This window comes from Artibeus jamaicensis, unplaced genomic scaffold, assembly GCF_021234435.1.
Source record: "Artibeus jamaicensis isolate MK-2021 breed Jamaican fruit bat unplaced genomic scaffold, CSHL_Jam_final scaffold_3307, whole genome shotgun sequence".
NCBI classification, from domain to species: domain Eukaryota; kingdom Metazoa; phylum Chordata; class Mammalia; order Chiroptera; family Phyllostomidae; genus Artibeus; species Artibeus jamaicensis.
Genome location: NW_026522040.1, coordinates 148,402 through 170,829, shown reverse-complemented (window position 1 = coordinate 170,829; position 22,428 = coordinate 148,402). Strand labels below are relative to the sequence as shown.

The following is a 22,428-nucleotide window of genomic DNA, read 5'->3' as shown; positions in this document are numbered from 1 at the left end:
AGAATACGGGGCTCTATAACATGCCAGTCATACCAAGGGAGACAAGAGACATAAATAACCACGAATGAGAAGGGCATCTCTTTCTGGGACCTGGATAATATCCTAAGGAAGCCACACATTTCCTGCTTTCATGCTGTGTTTCTGCTCAACCACAATAATATGTCAACAAAAGCAGTGTTACTCAGCAACCCAGTGATTTTCTGTTGCTGATCAAAGAAGTATGGTGGGCCAGTAGTCCTTACAAGGGAGTGTTAACATAGGAAGAGTTGCTTTTGAAACTATCAACAATGAAATCCACCACAAAAATGTATCCATCTCTCTTAAGATGTGCTCAGGCCTTGTGTTAAGACTTCTTGTTTCTTGCAGTGAGTCCTGAAACAGCTCTTCAGGAAAGAGGTCTTAGAGAAAGACGGCTGTTCAGAAGGGCAGTGATGTACTCATCTAGCTCAGGTGCTCACAAAGCCCAAGGCACCCCCCCCCCGCATCCCCGTGGGTGCCGGGCCCCTTACCTTCCCACACTGCTTACATTTCCCCTCCTGCCGACGCCTGTGCACCCAGTGATGACGCACAAAATTCTGTGGAAAAACAAAATACAATGAATCCATTTCAATGTGCGAGTCCCGATATTAGTTGTGTTTCTTGTTTTAAGAATAGAGCTTTCATAAACCATCATCGACAAGCACAGTAACACAAACCAAATATGGGCCCGTGTGACTCATTTAACCATGAGCATGAATCCACGTAGAGGAAGGAAGCCGAGTCTCCATCCATAGCTGTTCGTCACCTCCGTCCATCCTCCAGGTCTCCCCAGTGACACACGGCCACAGCAGGTTGCTGCTTCTCTACTTGCCTGCCTCCTAGGAAGACCCTGTGCAGAGCTCTGTGCATGAAAAGGTCAGGGGCCTCGAGCAGGGAGGCAATGAGGCGGGTCCAAGAAAGACCCTTAGAGGAGGGAAAAAGTGAGGAAGAGAAGCAGAAACCACAATGTCCGATATATATATATATTTTTTTTTAACAAATATGTCTTTAGTGTTTCTTTATATGCCAGGGAGGCACCATGCTCAACATCTGAGCTACAAAGCACTTACAAAAAATGAAGTCTTGGATCAAAGTAGATCTCCTGATTAAGGACAGAGATGGTGAGAATCTGCTGCCAGGGAAAGTGAGGGAAGAGAAAAGGTGAAGGAAAGAGATGAGAAGGACAAGAGACACGGGCATGTTGTGACATTTTTGCAATGACACGGAGCGCTGAGTGTCCTTGGGTTCTCAGAACCAGACAAGATGAGCTTTCAAGGTCTATTCTTGTCTTGAGCTACAGGAAACCCAGAAAGTCTCTTCACTCCAAACAATCACTCCTGGGGCAGAGGGTCAAGGAGCCCTTCAGCACTGCTCTGGGGAAGGGCACATCATAGGAAAGTTGTCCGCAGGCCTAAGGCACGTTGCAGGGAAACCCTTATAACCTATATAATTTGTTCCTCCTAGGCCGGTACACCTAAAATACCTGCTACTGTTTTCTCCCCTGCCCCCTTCTGAGAAAGCATACTTTACCTGAGGTTAACGTGTCTGGTATTGTCAAGTCACCTCTGCCTTCTCTTTAAAAGGCCTTTTTAAATACATTCAGTCACTTGACAAATACTAAACACCTGCTGTCTGTCAAGCACTGTTCTAGGTACAGAGGAACACAGCAAATCGATCAGCACTGAGGAAAAAAAATAATCATAACAAGGGACAAAATTCAGAGTGCCAAAAACACCCCTAACAAGCATTAACATTCTCAATTCCAAAATGCCACCTCTATTTCTCTCTATAATGCCAAATCAATTTAAATTAAAGCTAAACAAAGATCCTGGAGGCTTTTAACTATAATAAGAGAAAAAGGAGCATAATGGTCTCACTAATTAGTCTAATTTTTGTCTTGCTTTTCTCACAGCGGCAGTTTAATAAAACACAAACATAATTCATATAGAGAGATCTATATTCTCAGAAGGGAGCCGATAATAATAATAGCTAACATTTGTTGAGTACTGTGTGCCAAGTATTCTTTAAAATATTTCACATGTGGTAATTCTTTCCATTTTCATGAAGACAACAGAGGTGGTGTTTACTTGGTAGGTACCAGTTGAGTCCTATGAGCTGTTAAATACTGAACTATTCCAATATTGGTGGGTAGATTACAACTTGGTGCCCCTCGCATGCCCTGGTGCCTCCTGAACTATATACCACAGCATCCTACCACCAAGCCCCTCAGCACTGCAGAGCATTCCCACTGCTTCATTATGAAGCAACAGAAACATGAATGTTTTACATAGCAGCTCTCCAGGATTCATTCTCAATGAGCTCTCCTTTGACAACAAATCACATTGCAGGCTGCTCTCAGACACTGTGTCCCTGTGCCTCCACTCTGCTCAGAAAGATAGGAGTCGAGCTCCTTCAATAAATGACTTCGGTGACAGTCAGTAGTGGAAATAAGTGTCAGACAGTGTTACAAGGGACGTGAAAATTTATTGCAATTGCTGTTGGTTTAGCAAAAACTAGGGAGAATGAGCAATATTGTTGATGGTAAGAGAAATTCTGTACTTGTTGGCATTATAAATCACTTCATGACTACCTCAGGAAGAAACGTTGGAAGAACTGGACAGTTACCCACGTGAAATTATGGCTAACTCCCGGGACGATATAGCTGCTGACAGCTGAGCTCAAAAGACTAAACCAACAATGGCCACAAGTCAATAAGTGCTTGGAAATTATAAGACTAACTTATCATTCGTGTGGAAATACATAGTGTTTGGTAAGCAGATCTATAATACCATGTAGTTTAACTTACTTGGGGAATAAAAGAACATTATGAAATTATTTACATATTAATATATATGACTATAAGTGGTTAAATATGTTTAATATCATCCTTCCTAGGAAATAGATAGGAGCCTAAAAAAAACGAAGTCATAGTAAGATAAAGTAACTTGAACAAAAGCACTGGAGGAGAAAATACCAGTTACTATACCAAATACATGCAGTACCACATACTGTATATACCGTAGGAGAGACTGAGCAACTGCCCTCAACCTATAGCTCTGCAATTTGAGGTGTCAACCACCTTCTGTCCAGAGATCTTCTCAGGCCTAATGTAATTTCCTCCACCAAGTAAACATAGTTTGAGCAAAGCAAACATTTAACAAATATGGTTTGAATTGAATGGAATTCTCAACCTAATTTCTTTGGTGATTAGATCATGTAATTGCCATTTGTATGGGTCACCAATTGCCTTTATCAACTAGGAAAAAAGATCTATAGAATCACTGCTATTTTCTAATCTTTATTTCCCAAGAACTTGAATTTTCACACTGCCCCCTTTTGATAGTTATTTACATCTCCTAAATTATCGAACTGGAATTAGAGTCAGGATTCTTACATGGCAAATAAGAGTGCTGATAGCCAAACACTCTTATTAAGTGCTTACTTATTAAAATAGCCAAGTAAGGCCTCTGATACCATATAATCATATTGTTTGTGTTTATGTTATATTTATGATTCAATAATCTCTGAATTATTCATATACTGTCTTTAAATACTGTAAAGAAAGGGCTATTACTTAGGGGTGTTAAAATCTCAGTGACACAATATTTCAGGGCTTATATTCAGTATTATTAAGAGAAATGCATAATACAATTGCTCAGTTATTTTCAGTCAGTTCAATGCATAAAATTATTCATAAAACACTTGAAAGGATCCTAAGATTATAACTCCATCCATATAGCTTATGTCTAAGAAGGGTGACTTCCACAAAAATTCTACTGAGAGGTGGTGTCCAAGAAAAATTCATGAAAAAACTTGCGTGTCAGATACTCTTCAAGTGCAGGGTACAGTGATCATCAATCTGTGCTCTGGATCCCTGCTCAGCATCCCTGCTCAGCATCCCTGCTCTGCATCCCTGCTCTGGATCCGTGCTCTGCATCCCTACCCTGGATCCCCACTTTGCATCCCTATTCTGCATCCCTGCTCTGGATCAAGACTCCACAGAGTGCAAAAGAAGCAGAGGTGTCACTTGGGCCCAGGTCAGACAAATTCTAAAGTGACTGTTCTTTCATTTGCAATGATTAACTACCTAAGGTCTCTTAAGTAAGAGCCTCAAATGGGTCATAGTCTATCATGAGTTCCATCTTCATGTTGTCCTCTTAGACCAAGAGCTTTTGAACATTTTTGGGAGACGTGGACACCTTCATAAATGCATTCAGGCACCAGATACTTGTTGATCACATCGTCCACATCCTGGCACAATGAGTTTGGGACACGGGCCATGAGTGACCTCCCAAACTTATGCTAGAGAAGAGTGACAGCAAACAAGAAAATGAGTAATGTGTGTAAATAACGATGACATATAAAGTGCTCTGAATGGGGCAGAACAAGGTGCCCTGAGAAAGAACAATGTGTGAACTTTGTCATTAAGGAAGACCTCTGAGGAGATGACTCTCGAGCTGAGGCCTAACTGTAAGAAACAGCCAGCCATGCACTGAGATTTCCGGTAGAGCAATGGCATACGGTGTGTGAAGGTGGGGAACAGCATGATGTGTGCCTCAAGAACTGAAAGGAAGTCCATGTGGTGGATGGGTGGGTGTGGAGAGGCAGGCTGGAGCCAGACCATGCAGAACTCTTCACACAGAGGCAAGGGGTTGGGCTTGGCTCAGAGAGCTACGGAAACCACTGGAGAGTATAAGGCTGGAAAATGATATAAGCCAATTTTCATTTGAAGTGCTCACTCTCTTAAATCATGGTAGGCTGAGGACAAAATTAAGGAATTATGGAGAAGCTATGGCAGTGGCCGAAAGAGAGATATCACGGTGCCTTCACTGAAGGCACAGGCAACAAAAATGGAGGAAAAAGATGGTTCAAAATATACTTTATGAATAAAATTGATAGGGCCAGCAAATGAATTGGATGTGGTGAGTACATGAGAGAAGGAATCAATATAACCAGTTTTCTCGATTTAACCACTGGATCAATAGCCATCTCATTTTCTGAGATACAAAAGAAAATCATTTTTAGGAAGATGGAAATGAGCTTAGGGTTATTTTTCAAGATTTTATTTATTTATTTTTAGAGAGGGAGGGAGAAGGAGAAGGGGAGAAACATCAATGCAAGAGAGAAACATCCATCGGTTGCCTCTTGTATCTGTCCCAACCAGGGGTCGAACCTGCAACCCACGCAAGTGCTCTGACCAGGAATTGAGCTAGCAACCTTTTACTTTGCAAGAAGATACCCAACCCACTGAGCCACTCCAGTCAGGGCAAACTTAGTTTTTAATGCATCATATTTGAGAGGATTGCATTATATTCAATGGACATGTCCAATGGAACTCCAAGAAGATGTGTGGGGTGGACTTGTAAAGCCAGGAACTGTCAGCCCAGACATGATATTTAAAGCCATGAGCTTGGCCGAGCTCTTCCAACTAGAGTGGGTGGAGAGAAAACATAAACATGGCCAAGTGCCAACCCCGGAGGAATACGCAGAAATCTGGGGTGGGGCGGGGAGTGAGCAATGCAAGACAGTGGGAAGCACTACCTAGTGAAATAGAGGATGAGGAAGAAAGATGTCAAGACAGGAGAGCATTTAAAAAGAATGGAACAGGACACTTTGAATGCATTTGAAAGACTGAATAACAAAAAAAAAGAGAGAAAAACATCTATGGATTTGGCATTAGAGAGGTATTGGCAATATCAGAAAAGCAATTTCAGTGGAGAGAGTGAAAACCAGAACAGAACAGGTTAAAATGATGAGGGGACACACTGTTTATACATAATATACTTTATGGAAGTTTATTTAGCATGAACACAAAACTAAGAATCAGAGCCGCCGTTAAGACACAGTTGGTGGTTAAAGAATATTTTAATTTGTCATTCTTTAAAGATCGGAGCTATTATGTTTATGCTGATGAAAATAATCTAGAAGAAGGAGTGAAAATGTAGGAAAGGAATACATATCAGGTCCTTGCAGAGAAGACAAGGGAAGGTTTCCAAAACATTTATGGAGGGTCTCACTTCATAGACAAGAAGTGACAGTTAGTGAAAACTAAAGATGAACAAACGAGCCAAAAATACTTGCACTAGAAAACGGCACATACAATAGTAATTTTCTATGCAGAAAGAAAGAGAGAGGTTTGAGAAGGCAGAGTGAAAGGGGAACACATGGATCCCCTGGTCAGTAATCCACAAACTCTACCTTAAGAACACAAAGCTCTTCCTTCTGTTGTCCTCCAGGAAATTTCTCCTTCACTGGAGTTGTCACAGAGTTAACTCCTGGTTAGTGCTATGCTGCACTCGGGAGGGACGACACCATCATTTTTCCTAGACTTTCCTCAGCCTGCGGATGACCCGTGGCCTTCCTATTGGGGACATAACAGGCAACCGGGGGAGAGGACAACTGATGGGAACCACTGTCTTGCCTCTCTTCGCAACCTCCACTCCCAGCCTGTTCTCCTTCCATGTCTTCTCCTGGTCTTCTTGTATTAGGAATAACGAAATCATTCTTTTTCAGGGATTTTTTCCCCATGAACATTGCTGAAAACTTCAGTGATCTTTATCTACTCGGACATCTTCTCTTCCTGTTTTACCCCTTCACCTGGTCTCCTAGCTTTAATTACTGCCCGTTCATGCTGACATTTCACAAATGTCTTGCCGGTGGCCCAATCTCCCTCATAAGCTCCAAACTCACTTTAGCTTTTGATGGGGCATTTCCAGCTGGGGACCTTGAGAACACCCCGAATGTGAGAGTTCTACAACTAAGCTTGTCATGTGCCCACTCCATCCTCGAATCAATTCATGCTCCGACGTCTAATTGGTTTTGTCCAAAACACAATCCTGGTTTATTCTGGACTCCTCTGTCTTTAATCCAACCATTCACTACATCCTGTCAATATTGTGTCCTTCAAATTCATAGTTATCAATTTTGCTTAATTTCAATATTCATAGCAGTTCAGATCCTCATTATTTCTTGCCTGGATTACTAAAATAGCCCCTGAAATTCCCTCCATGTCTTCAATATTGCTACTCTTGAACTCCATGGTATTCCCTTCATATGGTAGCCAGAATCATATACATTCTGTTTAAAATAGACTCATGCCTCCCTCCTGCTGCCAGTGACTGTGATGATAAGATGCTCAATTTGCAGCCTGGCTGACAAGAACCTCAGCGTCTAGTTCTGCGCATCTCTGGGATCTCATGTCTTCCTTGGTATGTTCCCCCTCACATTCTTGCGTGCACAGAAGGTGCTCACTCACCTCCTAACTACTCCCACGCCCACTCAGACAACTCCCTTGAGTCTCAGGTTAGCTGCCACCTCTTCCAGGAAGCCCTGGCTGTGACCTCTTCCCTGTCTCTTCTATTCCTCACTACACAGAGCTAATTTGAGAAGTGCACTGGCTGGGAAGGCTCCCAAGGGAGATCAATATAGATACATAACTAAAAGTAAACTCAGTGGGTTGGAGAGTCTATTTCCAAAAAGTCTATTTACCACGCTTCCTCTTTCGGAGAGCGCCACGTGAGACAGTAAAGGCTGGGCAGCTAATCCTGTTGAGGGCGATTCTGGTCCAAGCATCATTTGGCGGATAGGGGAGTGCCCTTTTGGGCCTCGAGCCACACTATAGGGGTAACAGAGGAGGGCGGACAACCTCCACCAACATTCTCGTCTTCTCTGACTGCACACACTGCCATCTGAATGAAAGCTGGACCAACACGGGAATGCAGCCCCGCTCCTGCCCTCGTCTCTGCTCACCACTTACACCACAGCACTGCTTTTCTCTGTGGTTTCCTGTGTACCGGTTGTCTCCACTGCCAGACTGCAAGGTTGGGGTGGGGGGACTGAGCCCAGGGTTCAGTTTACTCTATCTGTATGTCTGTATGTATGTATGTATCTACCAACTACCTGTTTATCTATCTATCTATTTATCTACCTGTCTATCTATCTATCTATCTATCCACTTATCTATCTATCTGCCTACTTTCCTATCTCTCTCTCTTCTTGTTTGTCAGATGAAAACATTGAGATTAAGAGGAATGAGGTGAGATGCCCCAAATCACACTGCATCAAGGCTGATTTTAAAACAGACTGTCTCCACTGTTTACAGAATTCTCAGTAACTATGCTGCCCCCGAGTAGCTTCTACCCACTCAAAATTGAAAAATTGAATTAAACTGGACCTCAATATGATAAAATGCCACTGCTTTCTCACCTCCTGAGTTCTACCCCCATCCCCTCCCCTTCTCTCCGCTGCACTCAGTGAGACCTCTGCTTCCTGTAGGTTCTGCAAGAAAAATGAAGGGCGGTACACACACCTTGGAAAGACTTGGAGATTTTATTGACCGCATTTGTTGATTTACTGATAAAAAGCTGATGTGAAATGCTGGGAGGTGCCTTTTATTCTTTGTGAATATGGATAAACCCTGTGAATCAGTGGGAAAGTAAAGCTGGCATTTGAGACAGAGCTCTGAAATTCGGAAACACTCTGCTATTTGAGCTCAGAAATACTCACTTCTCTTGGTGATCTTGAGCCCCCTTCTCGAAATGTTGGTTTACATCTGAAATTAATCTGTCATTGAAAAAGAAAAGTGTGTGGTATTAGGGATACGCATCAGATTGGAATGAGTTACCTAAATAAACCAACAGTGACAGATATTGAGGCTATAAAGGAAAACCCCCAAAGAAGGAAGAACAAAGTGTAACACTGTTCTTACTCTTTGAAAGCATCACCTTAATAATCTACAGAAATCCCAAGTGAGTCTATACCTCCGATCCATGTTTCTTCAGTGTCATTGATGGGATCCAAATATCTTTAAACGATAATGCTCTTACACCATAAATGTGATAAACGGAGACAATAAAGAGTCAGAGGAAAAAATGTAAGGCAGCTGAAATCACCCATCTATGTTTCAGATTTTAAAAGCAGGAAAATATAAACTTGGGAAATTTTTCATACGATGATAATGATTCACACACACGCAAGTTATTATTTGAGTATTCAGTGCTGCCTTTCACTTAGATGTGGAGGTCTCCTAGTCATTTATGTCTTCTCTAGCCACATGGTCGGGAGAATGGAGTTTAGAAATGAAGGAGAAGAGAGAGTAAACGGGGTTGGGAGGCGAGATGAAACATTTAGTCGTCATTCCCACAACTGGCAACAATTGGTAATGTGGTCGTAAAACTCAATGAATGTTGCAGCAGACTAAAACAATCCAACACCTTTTCCCAAGGCAGCTCAAGAACACAGACAATGCACAGGGACTTGCGTGTGGGAGGGACTGGGGAAGGAGGTGGGAGAGGGGAGAGGACGACGGGCAGCTCTCCATGGGATCCTCTCCCTCCCCCGCCCAGATGACAGATAAAGGAACTAGGCAGACATCGCTGGGGAGGAAAGACACCCCAGCCTACGTCCCTTTCAGCCCCACCCACAGGATGACGCAGGGTGAGCAGGAACTCAGAGCTACTTCTGGCCTGGCTCGCTCCCTTGTAGTCACTCTTGGAAGAAGTAAACTCAGCCATAGATTAATAATTTCAAAAAACTTATGGAATTTTTTTCTTTACGAAAAAACACCTTGTGGGAAATTCCATGAGGGAATAGCAATGCTCGCTGTTGTGAAGAAAATAAGTGCATACTAGGTTTTTTTCTCTAACCTCATTGTTCCTTCTTCCAAGAGCCAGGGTTAAATGATATCAACTTAGACATCAGCAAACAACAGAATGAGTGAACCTTAAGCACTGTCTTTCCATTACTAATCTGGTAATAATGTTGGACTTCCAGTTTTTCAAAAGGGCCCTATTTTCAAAAAGTTGGAAATAGAAATTGACACCTGGTCTTGAGAAGTCCAAACACTTGCAAGGCAGCAAAATTTGCAGCAGGTGGCGCTGTCTCACCTTTTCTAGCTGTTCGATGCAGGCGGTGTGGACGACGATTTTACAGACCGCACACTTCCTCCTCAGGGCCGATTTCTACAACATTCAATTGAAAATACAAAAAGAAATGTTAACATTCTGTTCTAGAGAGGCCCTTGGTAGTAAAGAGAGTATATGTAAATAAAGCAACCATTGCAACTGTTTATATTAGGAAGCAGATGTAAATTTTTGTCTTAACCATTCAATAACACAATAAACTTCAACAATTCTCTGACCCACCAAATAGCTCCACATCCCCATGACTTAGGGTGGCCTAGACTTTCTCTTTAAAATATAATAATTATACTACCAGCTATATAGTGAGTATATAATATAAACCAGGCTCTTTATTCTAAACCTCATAACCTAAAAATGCAGGCATTATTATCCTTTATTTTAACTTTAATACTTAAGGGGCAAGGCCAACCCACATTTAAAGTTAGGAATAATTTTAAAACAAGCATTCTTTCCCTCCTGCAGAGTCTGCATTTCAGGGGATCAATCCGTTTAGGCTCCTACTTCAGGCACAAGTCTATACGAAGTGACTTGAGTTTCTGCACAAAGCTTCAGGAAAGCAAGAAGACAAGAATAACTCTCACACCAAGCAACTGCAGCTAAGGTGGTTTAGCTCGTGTTATCTGCCGTGGGCCCTTGCATGCACTTCCCAAATAGTAACTGATTTGACCCTCACGGCCCTGAGAAATAGGGACTATTCTTACTCCCGTTGTACAGATGAGAAAACTAAGATGCTGTGAGTGATTTGCCTCAGGCCACATAATCAGGGTGCACAGAGCCAAGCCCTGTGACTCCAGAGCTCAGGCTTGCAAGCCTTACAGGCTTAGCCTGACAGTCCATAGCAGTTTAAACCCACAATAAAAATACTCCTTGAGGCGTATCTTTTCTCTGACAATGAAAACAAGCAGGGAGAGGGAACGAAATGGGTGGGCTCCAACCCGTCCCTGACAGTGCCATGCAAAGTCTAAGGTGGGAGTGCTCACTCCCCTCCACGGAGCACAGACCAGAAGGCAGCTCTGCATAAATATAATCTGGGGTCTGAGCACTGGAAGCAATTTGCTACTACAAAGCCTGTCCATGCAACAGTCTATCAAGGCTTCCAAGTGGGAAAGGCCCTGCATCCCTGCCCTTAAGAGCGGCGCTGGTATAGGCTGCTGCAATGCCCCTGTTTCCTGTGTGTGGCTTCCTGGCTGAGGTGTCATTTTGGAGCCAATGGTGGCAGGGAGATGAAAGGGAATACAGATTGCTCCCACCAAGGAGAATGGAAGGACCAAAGAGCCACCTTGGAAAGGGCAGTCTCAGGAAAGAAACTGTAGCCTCCGCTCCCCCTCCACAACCCCCCCGCTCAGTGCTATTCATTCAACACCGGTTACCCTCAGTGTTACCAGCTACCAACCCGGGACCCAGAACACTGCCGAACTGCAGAAACTGAACTCTGAGCCTGCACACTCTACACACCCTCTGCACCTGCTTGTGGGTGCCACAAGGGCTCCTGGCCTTTCTCTCCCCAGGAAAAGAACACATTGTCCAACATTAAATCAGTTTGGCTGTCAATTGATTTTGCACATAACAAAGGTTAAGGAACACCCCAGCATCTCGCTACATTACTGAAAAGTGCCTTGGATCTGCTACAAAAAAGAAAAGGGGGAAAGGAGGACAGGAGCAAGTGGTAGTGACAGTAGTCATAATAATATAGCAGCAGCATCACTCACGGCAACAATAACAAAATGCTGGTTTGCAAATTTCCATGAGCTGAGTGCCCATAAGCAAATGGTTGCTGCTCTCATGTGTCCTCTGGGTCTGCTGGTGCAGATGGCTGTGTGGCACCACCTGCAGTAAATGCATGGGGCACCCGAGTCACGTTGCTAATTAGAGTGACAGTGATGCTAAGGAAACTGGAACTGATTCCAGTCTATTCGTTAGCCACAAGAGCCCCAGTAGGGCACAGTGCAGACAGCATAGGAGGCCCTAGTGACGGGCTGTGACTTAAGGACTCCTGAAAAGCCTTCTTCCTCACCAATAACTCCCACCCTGGTCTAGCTCTGTGCCTGACCTTGATCTTGGCTTCAAGTTTTCTGGAGCTCCAGGGACTCAGGGAGGCTTATGTCGTCAAGTCACTGAGGATGGTGGGAAGGCACCGAGCAGGTTCAGGGGCCCATGGGCACTCGCTGAAACCATAAGACCTCTTACCAGGGCTGTGTTCTGTTTCAGGACACAAGTCACCCACTGTGCACGGGGATCTGGGCCAGAAGAGTCCGAGGACTACCGCGCTCCTGTTATCTCAGGGGTAACACTCCCCTGAGTCCAAGTGCAATGTTGGACAGATGGCAATACCTGAAGTAGAGCGCCTTAAGTTGTGAAACAAATCTTATTTGAACAATGTTGAATTTTAAAAGACCCTCATAAATATATTACACACTTCTGTGCCTTTTGAGGCAGAATAAATCATTCATAATCTGAATTTTTCTTCATAGACAGTGAAATGGGACGCATTTGACTAGAAAGAACACTGTCCCTTTTGTTTCCCGCCCTCCTGTCACCCTAGATATCCTTTCAATGTCATTGTGCTTGTCTTTGGTCACCCACGAATTCCTCAGTGGCACTTTCTAGACTGTTAATAATATGAGAAACATAATTAAGGTTTATAATCATGTGTGCAAAATCAAGTAAATGCATTCTGAGTGAAGGCCTTGGGTTGCTTTTTTTTCTTTCTGATAGTAGTAAAATACATGGATTTCCATTCCTCAACTGATGGAAACTGTCCCAGTGAATCAGAAGTCTTACCTGCCTGCTGCCTTTTTGGTTTAGGACTGTGCTTCAATTGGTCAAAGTTATTCGAACTAGCTATACAATAAGCTTCTCAGCAGAAATTGCCCAAACATAGAATTTTTGTGCTTGGTTGTGGGACAATTTTTATTTGCAAAATGCAAAATAAATACAGCCCTGACTGGTGTGGCTCAGTGGATGGGGCGTTGTCCCACAAACTGAAGGGTCGCCAGTTTGACTCCAGGTCAGGGCGCATGCCCGGGTTGCAGGGCAGATAGTGGGTTGGGGGTTTGCGAGAGGTAGCCAGTCAATATTTCTCTCACACTAGCGTCTCTCTCCCACTCTTTCTTCCTCCTTTCTCCTCTCTCTAAAAATTAATAAATAAAATTATTTTTTTAAAAACGAAATACAAAGATAAAATGCAGGAATGTAAATACTGTAAGCACTCACTTTTTCTCAGAAAATTCTCATTGAAGCCAACCCTTCACTGTAAAAAGTGATAAATCAGGACAGGTCGTTAAAATTAATTCAGTACATAGGTTCTTCATATTAGGGCCTGGTTGTTATAGAATCTAGCAAAAAATTTTTTAAACAAATATGGCCTGGAACCAAACAACACTTAAGAATTCAAATGATAAAAATGTCACAATTCATTCTCATCAATGAATGTAAAGTCTGATTAGGTTCACTGCTTTACCTATCAAGGAACCCTAGGGCCCTTACTAAGGATTTCCTGATTTTGTCAAAAGAGATGCCTTAGCTTGTCATCATGGGGCAGGACACATCTGTGACCGCTGACAACACAGGATGTGGTACAGACCACACCCCATCACATCGCGGCCAACATGCACTTAAATCATAATAACTGCGGTGAGATGCTTTAGGACGGTGGGTATAATCCAACCAGCAGGCCTATGGCAACTGTAAGAGAGAACATTCAAGTTCCACTGGCCCACGCTGCGGACACTGCTGGCATTCAAAGCACTAACGGTTCTTCACCAAACTTCAGCTCATATCTAGCACGAGAGTAGGACTGTCACAGCCTCAGACCACTGGAGCTAGGTCTAGGGGCGGGGGGAAAAAAAAAGCAGAGGCAAGCCATTGTAGAAAGTAAGTAGTTGTCCCTGATAAAGAGTTTACTCTCTCACCCTATCTCACTCATCCACTTCCTCTGGTCACAAGTCCCTGATCCATACGTACCACCAAGAAAACTATTTTTTCTTTGGTTGAGCAAGAGATGTGATTTGTGCTAAATAGCGATTACTATTTGCTGGTAGTCAGTGCAACTTGATACCACAGATAGAAAAAGAGAAACAAGGGAAGGAAGGGAAGGGAAACCGGATTCACAGAACTCTGCTTTGTGAAAGTATCTGGGCCTCCTTCACGCCCAGGCGAACTGAAGTTGATTGGCATCCCTAGTAGTCTGAAGTTGGACCCCAAGAAGCATGCACAAGGAAGGCCTTTCCTCTACCCAGTAAGGTACATGCCAAACCTTATTTTTCCCTGAAATGGAACAGGTTATCTTGTCTGTGGACCATGTTTCTCCTGCTGTATTCTTAAGGACACTCCTGTGCACACAGCTGAGATCCAAAGTGGAGAAGTGGGAGAAAACACTTAGCCCTCAGAGGCCAGAGCCTGCTGCTTACAGAACCGAGTTTGGGCCTTGTGGCATCTCACTCCAGAATCGCCAGACCACGGGCTCCCAGAACTAATGCAAGGAATCCCGGCTTCCATTAGTCCCACCCCTATTTCTATAATGAGGCCACAGTGATAGAAAGGTGAGTGGCTAAGGGCTCCAGGCAGGAACCCTACCAAACCTGGCATGGAAAGGACGGAGAGAAGGCACTGAGGGGAGTGCACCAGGAGGACCACTGGCTGGAGAAGCGCTGGGAAAACAGGGGCTGATGAGGTTGGTGGGACTGACTTACTAACTCAAGCCCCTACCAAGCTGTCTTCTCCCCAGTGATTTCTCAGCCCCTTCACCTTTCCCAGATCAGAAGACTCCTGTTGAAGAATAAAACTAAGGGAGGGCTGGGGATCAGGCAACGGGGAAGTGGTAAGTGAGGTGAGAATAATTTTATCCCCGCTTTTTGCTCCCCCCTGGACACAAAGTTCAGCTGACAGAGGCACGTTGGGGGAGGGAGTAGGGGTGATGGACAGCAGGGCACAGACAAGGATGCCTTTTTTTACGTTCCTCTCCAAGGGTCGGGTGAATGGAAGGCTCAGAAGAGGAGAGGAGAGGGAGCCTCCTAAGCTTTGGAGTGTCAGGAACGTGGTGCCCTGTAGACGGGACTGGCTCTGTGGGCAACGTGAACCAGACCGTTGTTGCTGTATAATCCAAAGCAAATGAAAACAAGAGTCTTTGATTTATTTAAACACCTCATTAGAAGAAATGACAAGCATACTTGGCAAGCTCTGCTTCTCCAGGGAGCCTGGGATGCAATCTGTAAATTGGTATTGGGGAAAATAAAGAATGACATTATCTGGAAGTTCCAGTCATGTGATTTCAGGACTGAAGCACAGCCTCCATCGTCACTCATGTTGCCTTTCCTTTTCCCCAGGCAGGTACAGGGCACTTTGGACTGTGGTTAGTTGAAGTTCCAAAACACCCCTCTGATGGTTCCTCATGACATTGGTGAGTCTCTCTGCAATAACAGATTTTATGATTCCAGCCCAAGAAGCAGAACTGCTCCATGGCAGTGGTCCAAGGGGACTCCCAGAGACCTCCACACAGGGTCTTTACCACAGGGAGACCTCGTTGTGCGGCAAAAGGCCCCAGCATTCAGCTGGACCACTGTCAGTCCACCTTGGAGAGTAGGTCTTCCTTTGTCAAGGCGCCATGTGGCGATGCCATGTGTCCTCTGGACAGATAAGAGCTTGGTGAGGGCTGAGTCCCTCTGACATGCTCTCTCACCATTGGCACACTTCATACTAAATGATGCCAGAAGTATCTCAGAATATGCAGAAGAAGGAGGAGCAGGAAGAAGAGGAGAGTGGGAGGGCAACTCATACACAAAGCACATGGTGCTCAGTTGTATGCTGATGTGTCCCAGTCTACATATGCCGCGATCTGGTGTTCTGTGTAAGCGGATTTTCCATGTCCCTGCAACGGCCTGTTAACTACTGACCTTTCCAAAGTGTATTTTGGACATTCACTCAATAAATAACATTCACCACTGCTATGTATACAAAACAATGCTAAGTACTGTAGAGGAAATATGAAGAAAGGAGCTTCTGTCCTTCCTGGGAAAAGCTGGTAAGCCCCGTGAGGAGAAGAGGACTCAGAAGAAAAGGTCATTAACAGAAGAAAGTCACACATGGATAAATGCAGAGTAAACAGCTCAGATGGTAAGTGCTGTAATTTACAGGAGGGTAAAACCTCCGAGTCAGTAAAAAAAAAAATAAATAAATAAACCTTAAGAATGAAAGCCAATTCTTGAATTGGGCCTTAAAAGATGCACACTTTGAAGAATTGAAGACACTCCAGCAGGGAGAAGACCCAAAGTCACTTCACACAGTGGCATTGCTGCTTCCTAAAAGGCACTGAGACTTGGTCTGGCATGTCCAATGGGAAACAGTCACCGGACTCACGGGTGTCCATCTGCATGAGGTGCTGGGCACCAGGTGTGATAGGTGAATGTGGAAGCTTCTGTGTGTGTGTGTCTGGTTGGGGGACTGGTGCAGTAGGGTGTCCACAGGGATGAGGAGTAGGGAACACTGGCTGATAAGAAGCCAGAGGAGCTGTGTCATCAGGGACCACAGAGAAATGGCCCAAAAGACTCCTCCTGAGAGGCCCACTGGAGAGTTCCGAGAAGACGGAGAGTCCTCTGTGGGCATCCATGTGGCTCTAATCCAACGCCAAGAATGTGCCTGACCATTATGAAAACTTGACAGAAATTCTGGAAGGAAGGAGGGAGGGAGGGAGGGAAAGAAAAGGAAGCTGTAGAGATGGACTTTCTCCTCACTTCAGCCCCCAACCCAGCTTGGGTGACTCTGGAATTACGCAACCAAATCCCCAGTAGGACAGAGGCATTCTCACACAGGCAGTCCAAGAGGAAGAGATGAGGAGGCACCCCAAGAGTTTTGAGGGGTGGAAGACCTCTACAAACAATAGAGGAAAAATAGTGAGGAAGCTTCATGGTGCTTATAGCTGCACTTCTGATTTTGTGAGCACAAGTGACATGTCTTTGGGGAACCCCAGAAATATCTGATGTGAAGGCTATTTGGCAGAAGGCTGAGCTCTTACATAACTGGAACAGGAGGCTGTTATTGCTGCTCACGTAATCCCACCCATGTCTATGCGCTAATTAGGCCTTGGGTTATTTATTTGGGTAAGAGTTGTGGGGTGGGAAGAAACATTCTGGACAGAATTGGGGCCAGCAAGTAGGCCAGGCTTTGTGAACAGAAGTCCCGGGTGGGTGCTACAGATTAAGCTAGAAAGGTGGAGAGGGAAAAGATTGCTGAAGTCCTCAAATCTAGACTGAGACATGGGCGTTTTAACCTGGCAGGCAACAAGGCACTCGCAGAGTTTTTGAAGCTTATGTGGCCACACGTTATCATTTAACACAGTGAGAGTAGGTAGCACTAGCCTGTCTGAAAATAGAAGGCCAAGGATAAGAGAAAATGAGATGAGAAATTTATTAATTCAGCTGACCAAACAATACTGAGTACCCACTAAGTATCAGGTACTGTCCCAGGCACTGGGAATCTGACAGCGAACAAAACATCCTTAATTTTTTTAATCTCATGGAGCTTACATTCTGTTGGGAGAGATGGACAACAAACAAGACAAATATAGTATTTAAATGTTAATAGAAAAAAGTGCTTAAGAGGAAAATGAAAGCAAAAACAGGGAATAGGAAATTTAATCAGAAGCAGGGGAAAGCCTAAGTTGAAGGTAGGTTGGCCAGGGAAGGTCCCACTGAGAAGAGATATTTTGGGAAACACAGAGAGTAAGTGGGGTGGTTTGCCACGTAGATATCTGGGGGAAAAGCATTCCTGGCAAAAGGAACAGTGAGTGCAAAGCCCAGACACATGAGAACCTTATGGGGTCTGAGGAGTGACAGAAGGAACACAGGGAACTAGGAGAAGATGAGGCCAGATCATGTGGGGTCAGCAGGTCACGGTTAAGACCCTGGCTTTGTCTCTGGAAGAGCATACGTACTGAGAGTCCACACCGTCCATTCACACACTGGTCAATCAAAGCCTGAACTGCAGCAACAAGAATGGATCAGAGAAGAAGGCAGAGACACAAGAGTGATTAACTGACAGGATGGAGCCCCCTCTCCCACCCCAGGCAGGCTCCCCTAAGGGTAACACACACTTCTCAGACCTGGGCTCTTCCTCTCTGAGGGGAGTAACTGACAGCTAAGGATGGCTTTTCTCCCACACCTTGGTCAGCTGGTGGCTGTGGGCATGGGCTGACTGCCCAACCCCTGCTGTGTGATGGTTGGGATTTGCCTCTAAGTACTACAATAAAGCTCACTTAATTTGCTCTTCAAATAGCATGGTTTGTTCTGTTCTAAGGAACACACTCCCTGAAGCAACATGCATAGGAAGTGTTGGTGTTTCAGAGTCCGCTCCGCTGAGTCATCTCGGATACGGCTGTAAATCTAGAGGGTGGGCAAGGGCCCACCTGCGCTGGGGCTCAGAGAGTGGATGCCAGGAGAAAGAAGCACAGTGCACTCTTGCCATTGTTTGGATGCGAATAAAAGCCCTCTATTTCCCTGGCAGCCAGTGTAATTTATATCTTTCATTGGAAGAGAAAGAAAACCCAAATCCTACTGCAAATAGCTAAGGGAAGGGCGAGGACTCTGGGCTGACTGTGAGAACTTGAGAGACATATGAAAACCTCTCCTCCTTGGAAAAATCGGCCAATCGGCACTCATGTGAGAACCGATTTGGCAACAACCAAATCGCTAGAACCAGGGTTAATTCACAGCTAAAGTTGGTGGCTTGTTACAAAGAATGATACCTCATTATGTTTCTCCCTTAAATTATAATTGGGAAAAGCTATGGTCAGAATGGCATGGGATTCATTTTAAAGAGAAAAAAAGATACGTGTGTCTCAATGGTTTACTTTTATACTAAATTTGTACCAAATCATTATTTTTATGAATGATTTGAAACTGGATTATGCTGGTAATTTTTTTTTAATGAGAAGAAGGTATAAGGATTTTCTGATGGGCTTCAAGGAGAAATCTACACGTGAATGTTAGAAGTATACATGGAACTCAGCTCGGTAACCAGTGTACCTCGGTACTATCTTTTGTTAAGTCTACGCAAAATGCAGATAGTGTTTTTGACATATGAAACAAAATGTATTGCAGCTGTGACTTATGAAGGATGTGGCAATAGCCTGATCAATCTGTATAGCTGGCACACGTTCAACGGAAAGATACCCACACAATGCTTCTTTCAAGGCTGGGCTGGCTAATGGCCTTCCATTGATTGGCCCGAGATTGGTACACTGCCTTCCTTCTTCCTTCTTCCACCTCCTCCTTCCTGTCCTACATTAAAAAGGGATTTCAGCCTAATGAACTCAAAGAAACATTTAAAAATCCACAATGCTATTGCCCACTCCTGGTTCTCACTTTACCCAAGGACACCTCCATAGGTATTATTTCCATAAGTATTATTCTTGCCACTGTACTTTGTCACTCTCATCCCTTGTTTCTGCTTTGTATTTTCTTCAGCTCCTTGTCTTTCTCTCTTTTTAAAAAAATTCTCATTTGTTTCCTCTATACTTCCCAGCCTTGGTGCCCACTCACGTGACCAGAGCCAGTCAATAGCTTTAACTGTATCACGTGCTACCTTCCTGACTTTGATCTTTCCAGCTGCTTTTGTGGCTGCTTCCCATTCATTTTCCCCATTAATTTCTATAGTCTCTGCAAAAGTATCTCACAGCAAAGTTGCCAAGCCACTAATAGTAATGTATACAAATACGATTATAAGTATATAGACTTCTAAGTAGAAATTCATACAATTAGAGCCCTACACACACAAACACGAGTGTACGCACAAATTTCAAGCTGACACACATGAATGAGGATGGGCTGGATGTATGACAGAAGTCGTAAGGAAGACAACAGGAGATAATGTCTCAGTGTTGTCTTAACAACTCACTCTAGTTCCAAGGTAAATACATCAAGGGCACAGCAGAGATCTGAGGCTTAATATACGAGCAACGTCCAAGTTTGCCCTTTAATCCTTGCTAGTGTAATAGACATAAAAACCATCTTACTTGCAGTATGAATCCTAAAACATTCTCATTATCCATTTACTTTGTGGAAATACATGGAATTGTTTTTGAAAGGTCACAGCTTAAGATTTCTAAACAGTAATTACAGACATCTTGTTTTAATCTAGACGACTGTATCTACAGAAAAACCCACATTAAGCCATGGTAAATTAGCTATCTTTTCACTGCCATTTCCTACATCCCAAGCTACTGGCGACTTAATGAAGACAAAGCCTCCCAACTGGTCTAGCTCAGGAAGAATGCCATTTCAGTCACAGTTCACACCACACTGTATCTCCGATTGGCAGTGTGGTTCTCCCTCCCACACACATCTGCCCATGTCATTTTCCCCAAGCACGGGGTGACCAGCCTATTTACCAGGAGTATGGCCAAATGATATACACTTTAAGTGCACTATAAACACAGCTCACTTCAACCATGTAAGGTGGGTGCCATTCACCCACTTTCTAGTTAAGAAGCTGAGATCCAATGAGATTGAGCAACTTGACCAAGACAGATGAGCTAGAAGTAGAACGTAGGTCTTTCGGATGCAAAGCCATCTCTTTTGACCTAACTTATTACTTCCCTCTCATCTTCTTTACTAGTGATGGATTAGGGGAACAAGACTGATGAAGACAGATGAACATATGTGACATGATTGCTTTACAAAATCTATTCTCATGAGAGTCCCATGGGGACAGGCTAATGACAACCATATCATGACCCCCTGAGCCAAGAGTAGAAAACACTCTTTCTACCTAGAAAGGAACCAAACAAATGGGCTTAAAACTCCACAGTAGCCTCCTAGTAGTGAGAGCTGAATGACTTTGTGAAGAGCCTTAAGAATAAGGCAGGAATTCAAACATCCTGGATTTTAAGTATAAGGTACTTACTTAAATGGCAGGACTGACCTGGCGACAGGTGTCTGTCTGTGCATTCTGTGTGTCTCTCTCAACAATAGTGTCAGTGAACTCATTCATTCATTCATTTAAAAAAAATGGCAGTCCCTGTTCTTGGTACTGAGGGCTCAAGAGAGTACAAGGTGAAGTCCATGAGTGCAATAGAGCTTATGTTCTGGTGGTAACAACAGACTAGTGAGTGAGTGATACTGTTTTTAAATAATAGAAAAAGTATGGGATATAAAGGATGAAGAGCACGCAGAAGGGGCACAGAGCCAGGACAGCCTGAGAGCTGGGCTCATTGTTACACCCCAGGAGATCCAGCCTATCTCTCGTTCAGTGAGAGGTGCTGACTAAGGATCTAGGAAGTTGACCCTCTGGCACTGCCTTCTGGGTTTCAGTTTCCCACAATCCACTGGAACCATTTTCACTCACAGCAGAACGACTGCAGTAACTAATTTCTATTGAATGTCTGTGACTTACCACATTGTCAGTTGCTACATATGCATTATCTTAAGTTTCTCAATAACCAAAAGAAGCAACTACGACCCCCATTTTACAGCTGTGAAATTGAGGCTGAAAGAGGTTAACACAGTGGCCATGGTCACACAACTAGAAAATCTCAAAGCCCGAATTTAAAGCCCAGTCATTTAATCCCACAGCCCACATGCCTCCTGGACTGAAGACAACAGAGCAGATTTTTCCATTTCCTTGTATCTACCTGGCATATGAGGTAGGCAACAACAGAAAGCCCCTAAAAGACATATCAACATGGAGGCCAGGAGTGGTTCTGGGTAACTGCTAAGGTAAATAGTGCCTCGGCCAAGATCAGGGCCTCCAGCAACAAGAAATACTGGGTGAACTCTGTTGTTCTGGGTCCCTGGCACTGAAGAACACTAGAAGGGGAAGCGTTTCTATCCACCTGGGCATTGCCTAGGTGATATGTAAACCTTATGCTGAATCAGATGCAAATGATTCTTATTAAATCTCAGGAGTGTTCCACACAAACATTACCCACATACAAACACATAAACACAGCCTCAATCTGAAATTCTTCTGTAAGAATAAAATACACACACACACACACACACACACACACACACACACACACGATAGAGAAAAGGTATGAAGCTGGATGGTGATTAAGCATGTCTGACTTCCTTTCCTTTACCATTAAGTGGAAGGAAGCAGCCTCCAATGACCACACAAAGTGCTGTTATTAATCAGCATTGGGAAGTCCTTTTTAGGACGCACTGTGTGGGCATTTCTCAAACGCTTTTCCAGTGAACACTGAGATCCCACAAGATGTCAACAGATGTTCTGTGGAAAAAAATCATAGATTCAGTGATCCTCATCTCCCCCCAGAACAAAGCAGGAAATCCTGCCCACCTGACACCCTTCTTAGAGCTTCATAATGTATGTTTGTATAAGGAAGGTGTTCAGCATTTCCCAAACTTATTTGATCCCAACACTCTTCTAATGAACAATACCCCATATTGTTTTTATGTGAGTTTGATGCTCTATATAACAGGGTTTTTTTTTTTAAGTGGCCTTGCAAATAGACAATGGCACCATTGATCCACAGTCA

General features: G+C 43.9%; 1 protein-coding gene across 1 annotated transcript in view; it reads right to left on the bottom strand.

The window, feature by feature from the left end:
- DGKI (diacylglycerol kinase iota) overlaps positions 1 to 22,428 on the bottom strand; it is a 309,526-nt gene that overhangs the window by 217,787 nt on the left and 69,311 nt on the right. The window contains exons 4-6 of the mRNA XM_053657112.1: positions 9,903 to 9,977; positions 8,524 to 8,580; positions 510 to 575 (exon numbers count right to left, since the gene is read on the bottom strand). Coding sequence (XP_053513087.1) covers positions 510 to 575; positions 8,524 to 8,580; positions 9,903 to 9,977 — 198 coding nt within the window. The remainder of the gene's footprint in view (positions 1 to 509; positions 576 to 8,523; positions 8,581 to 9,902; positions 9,978 to 22,428) is intronic.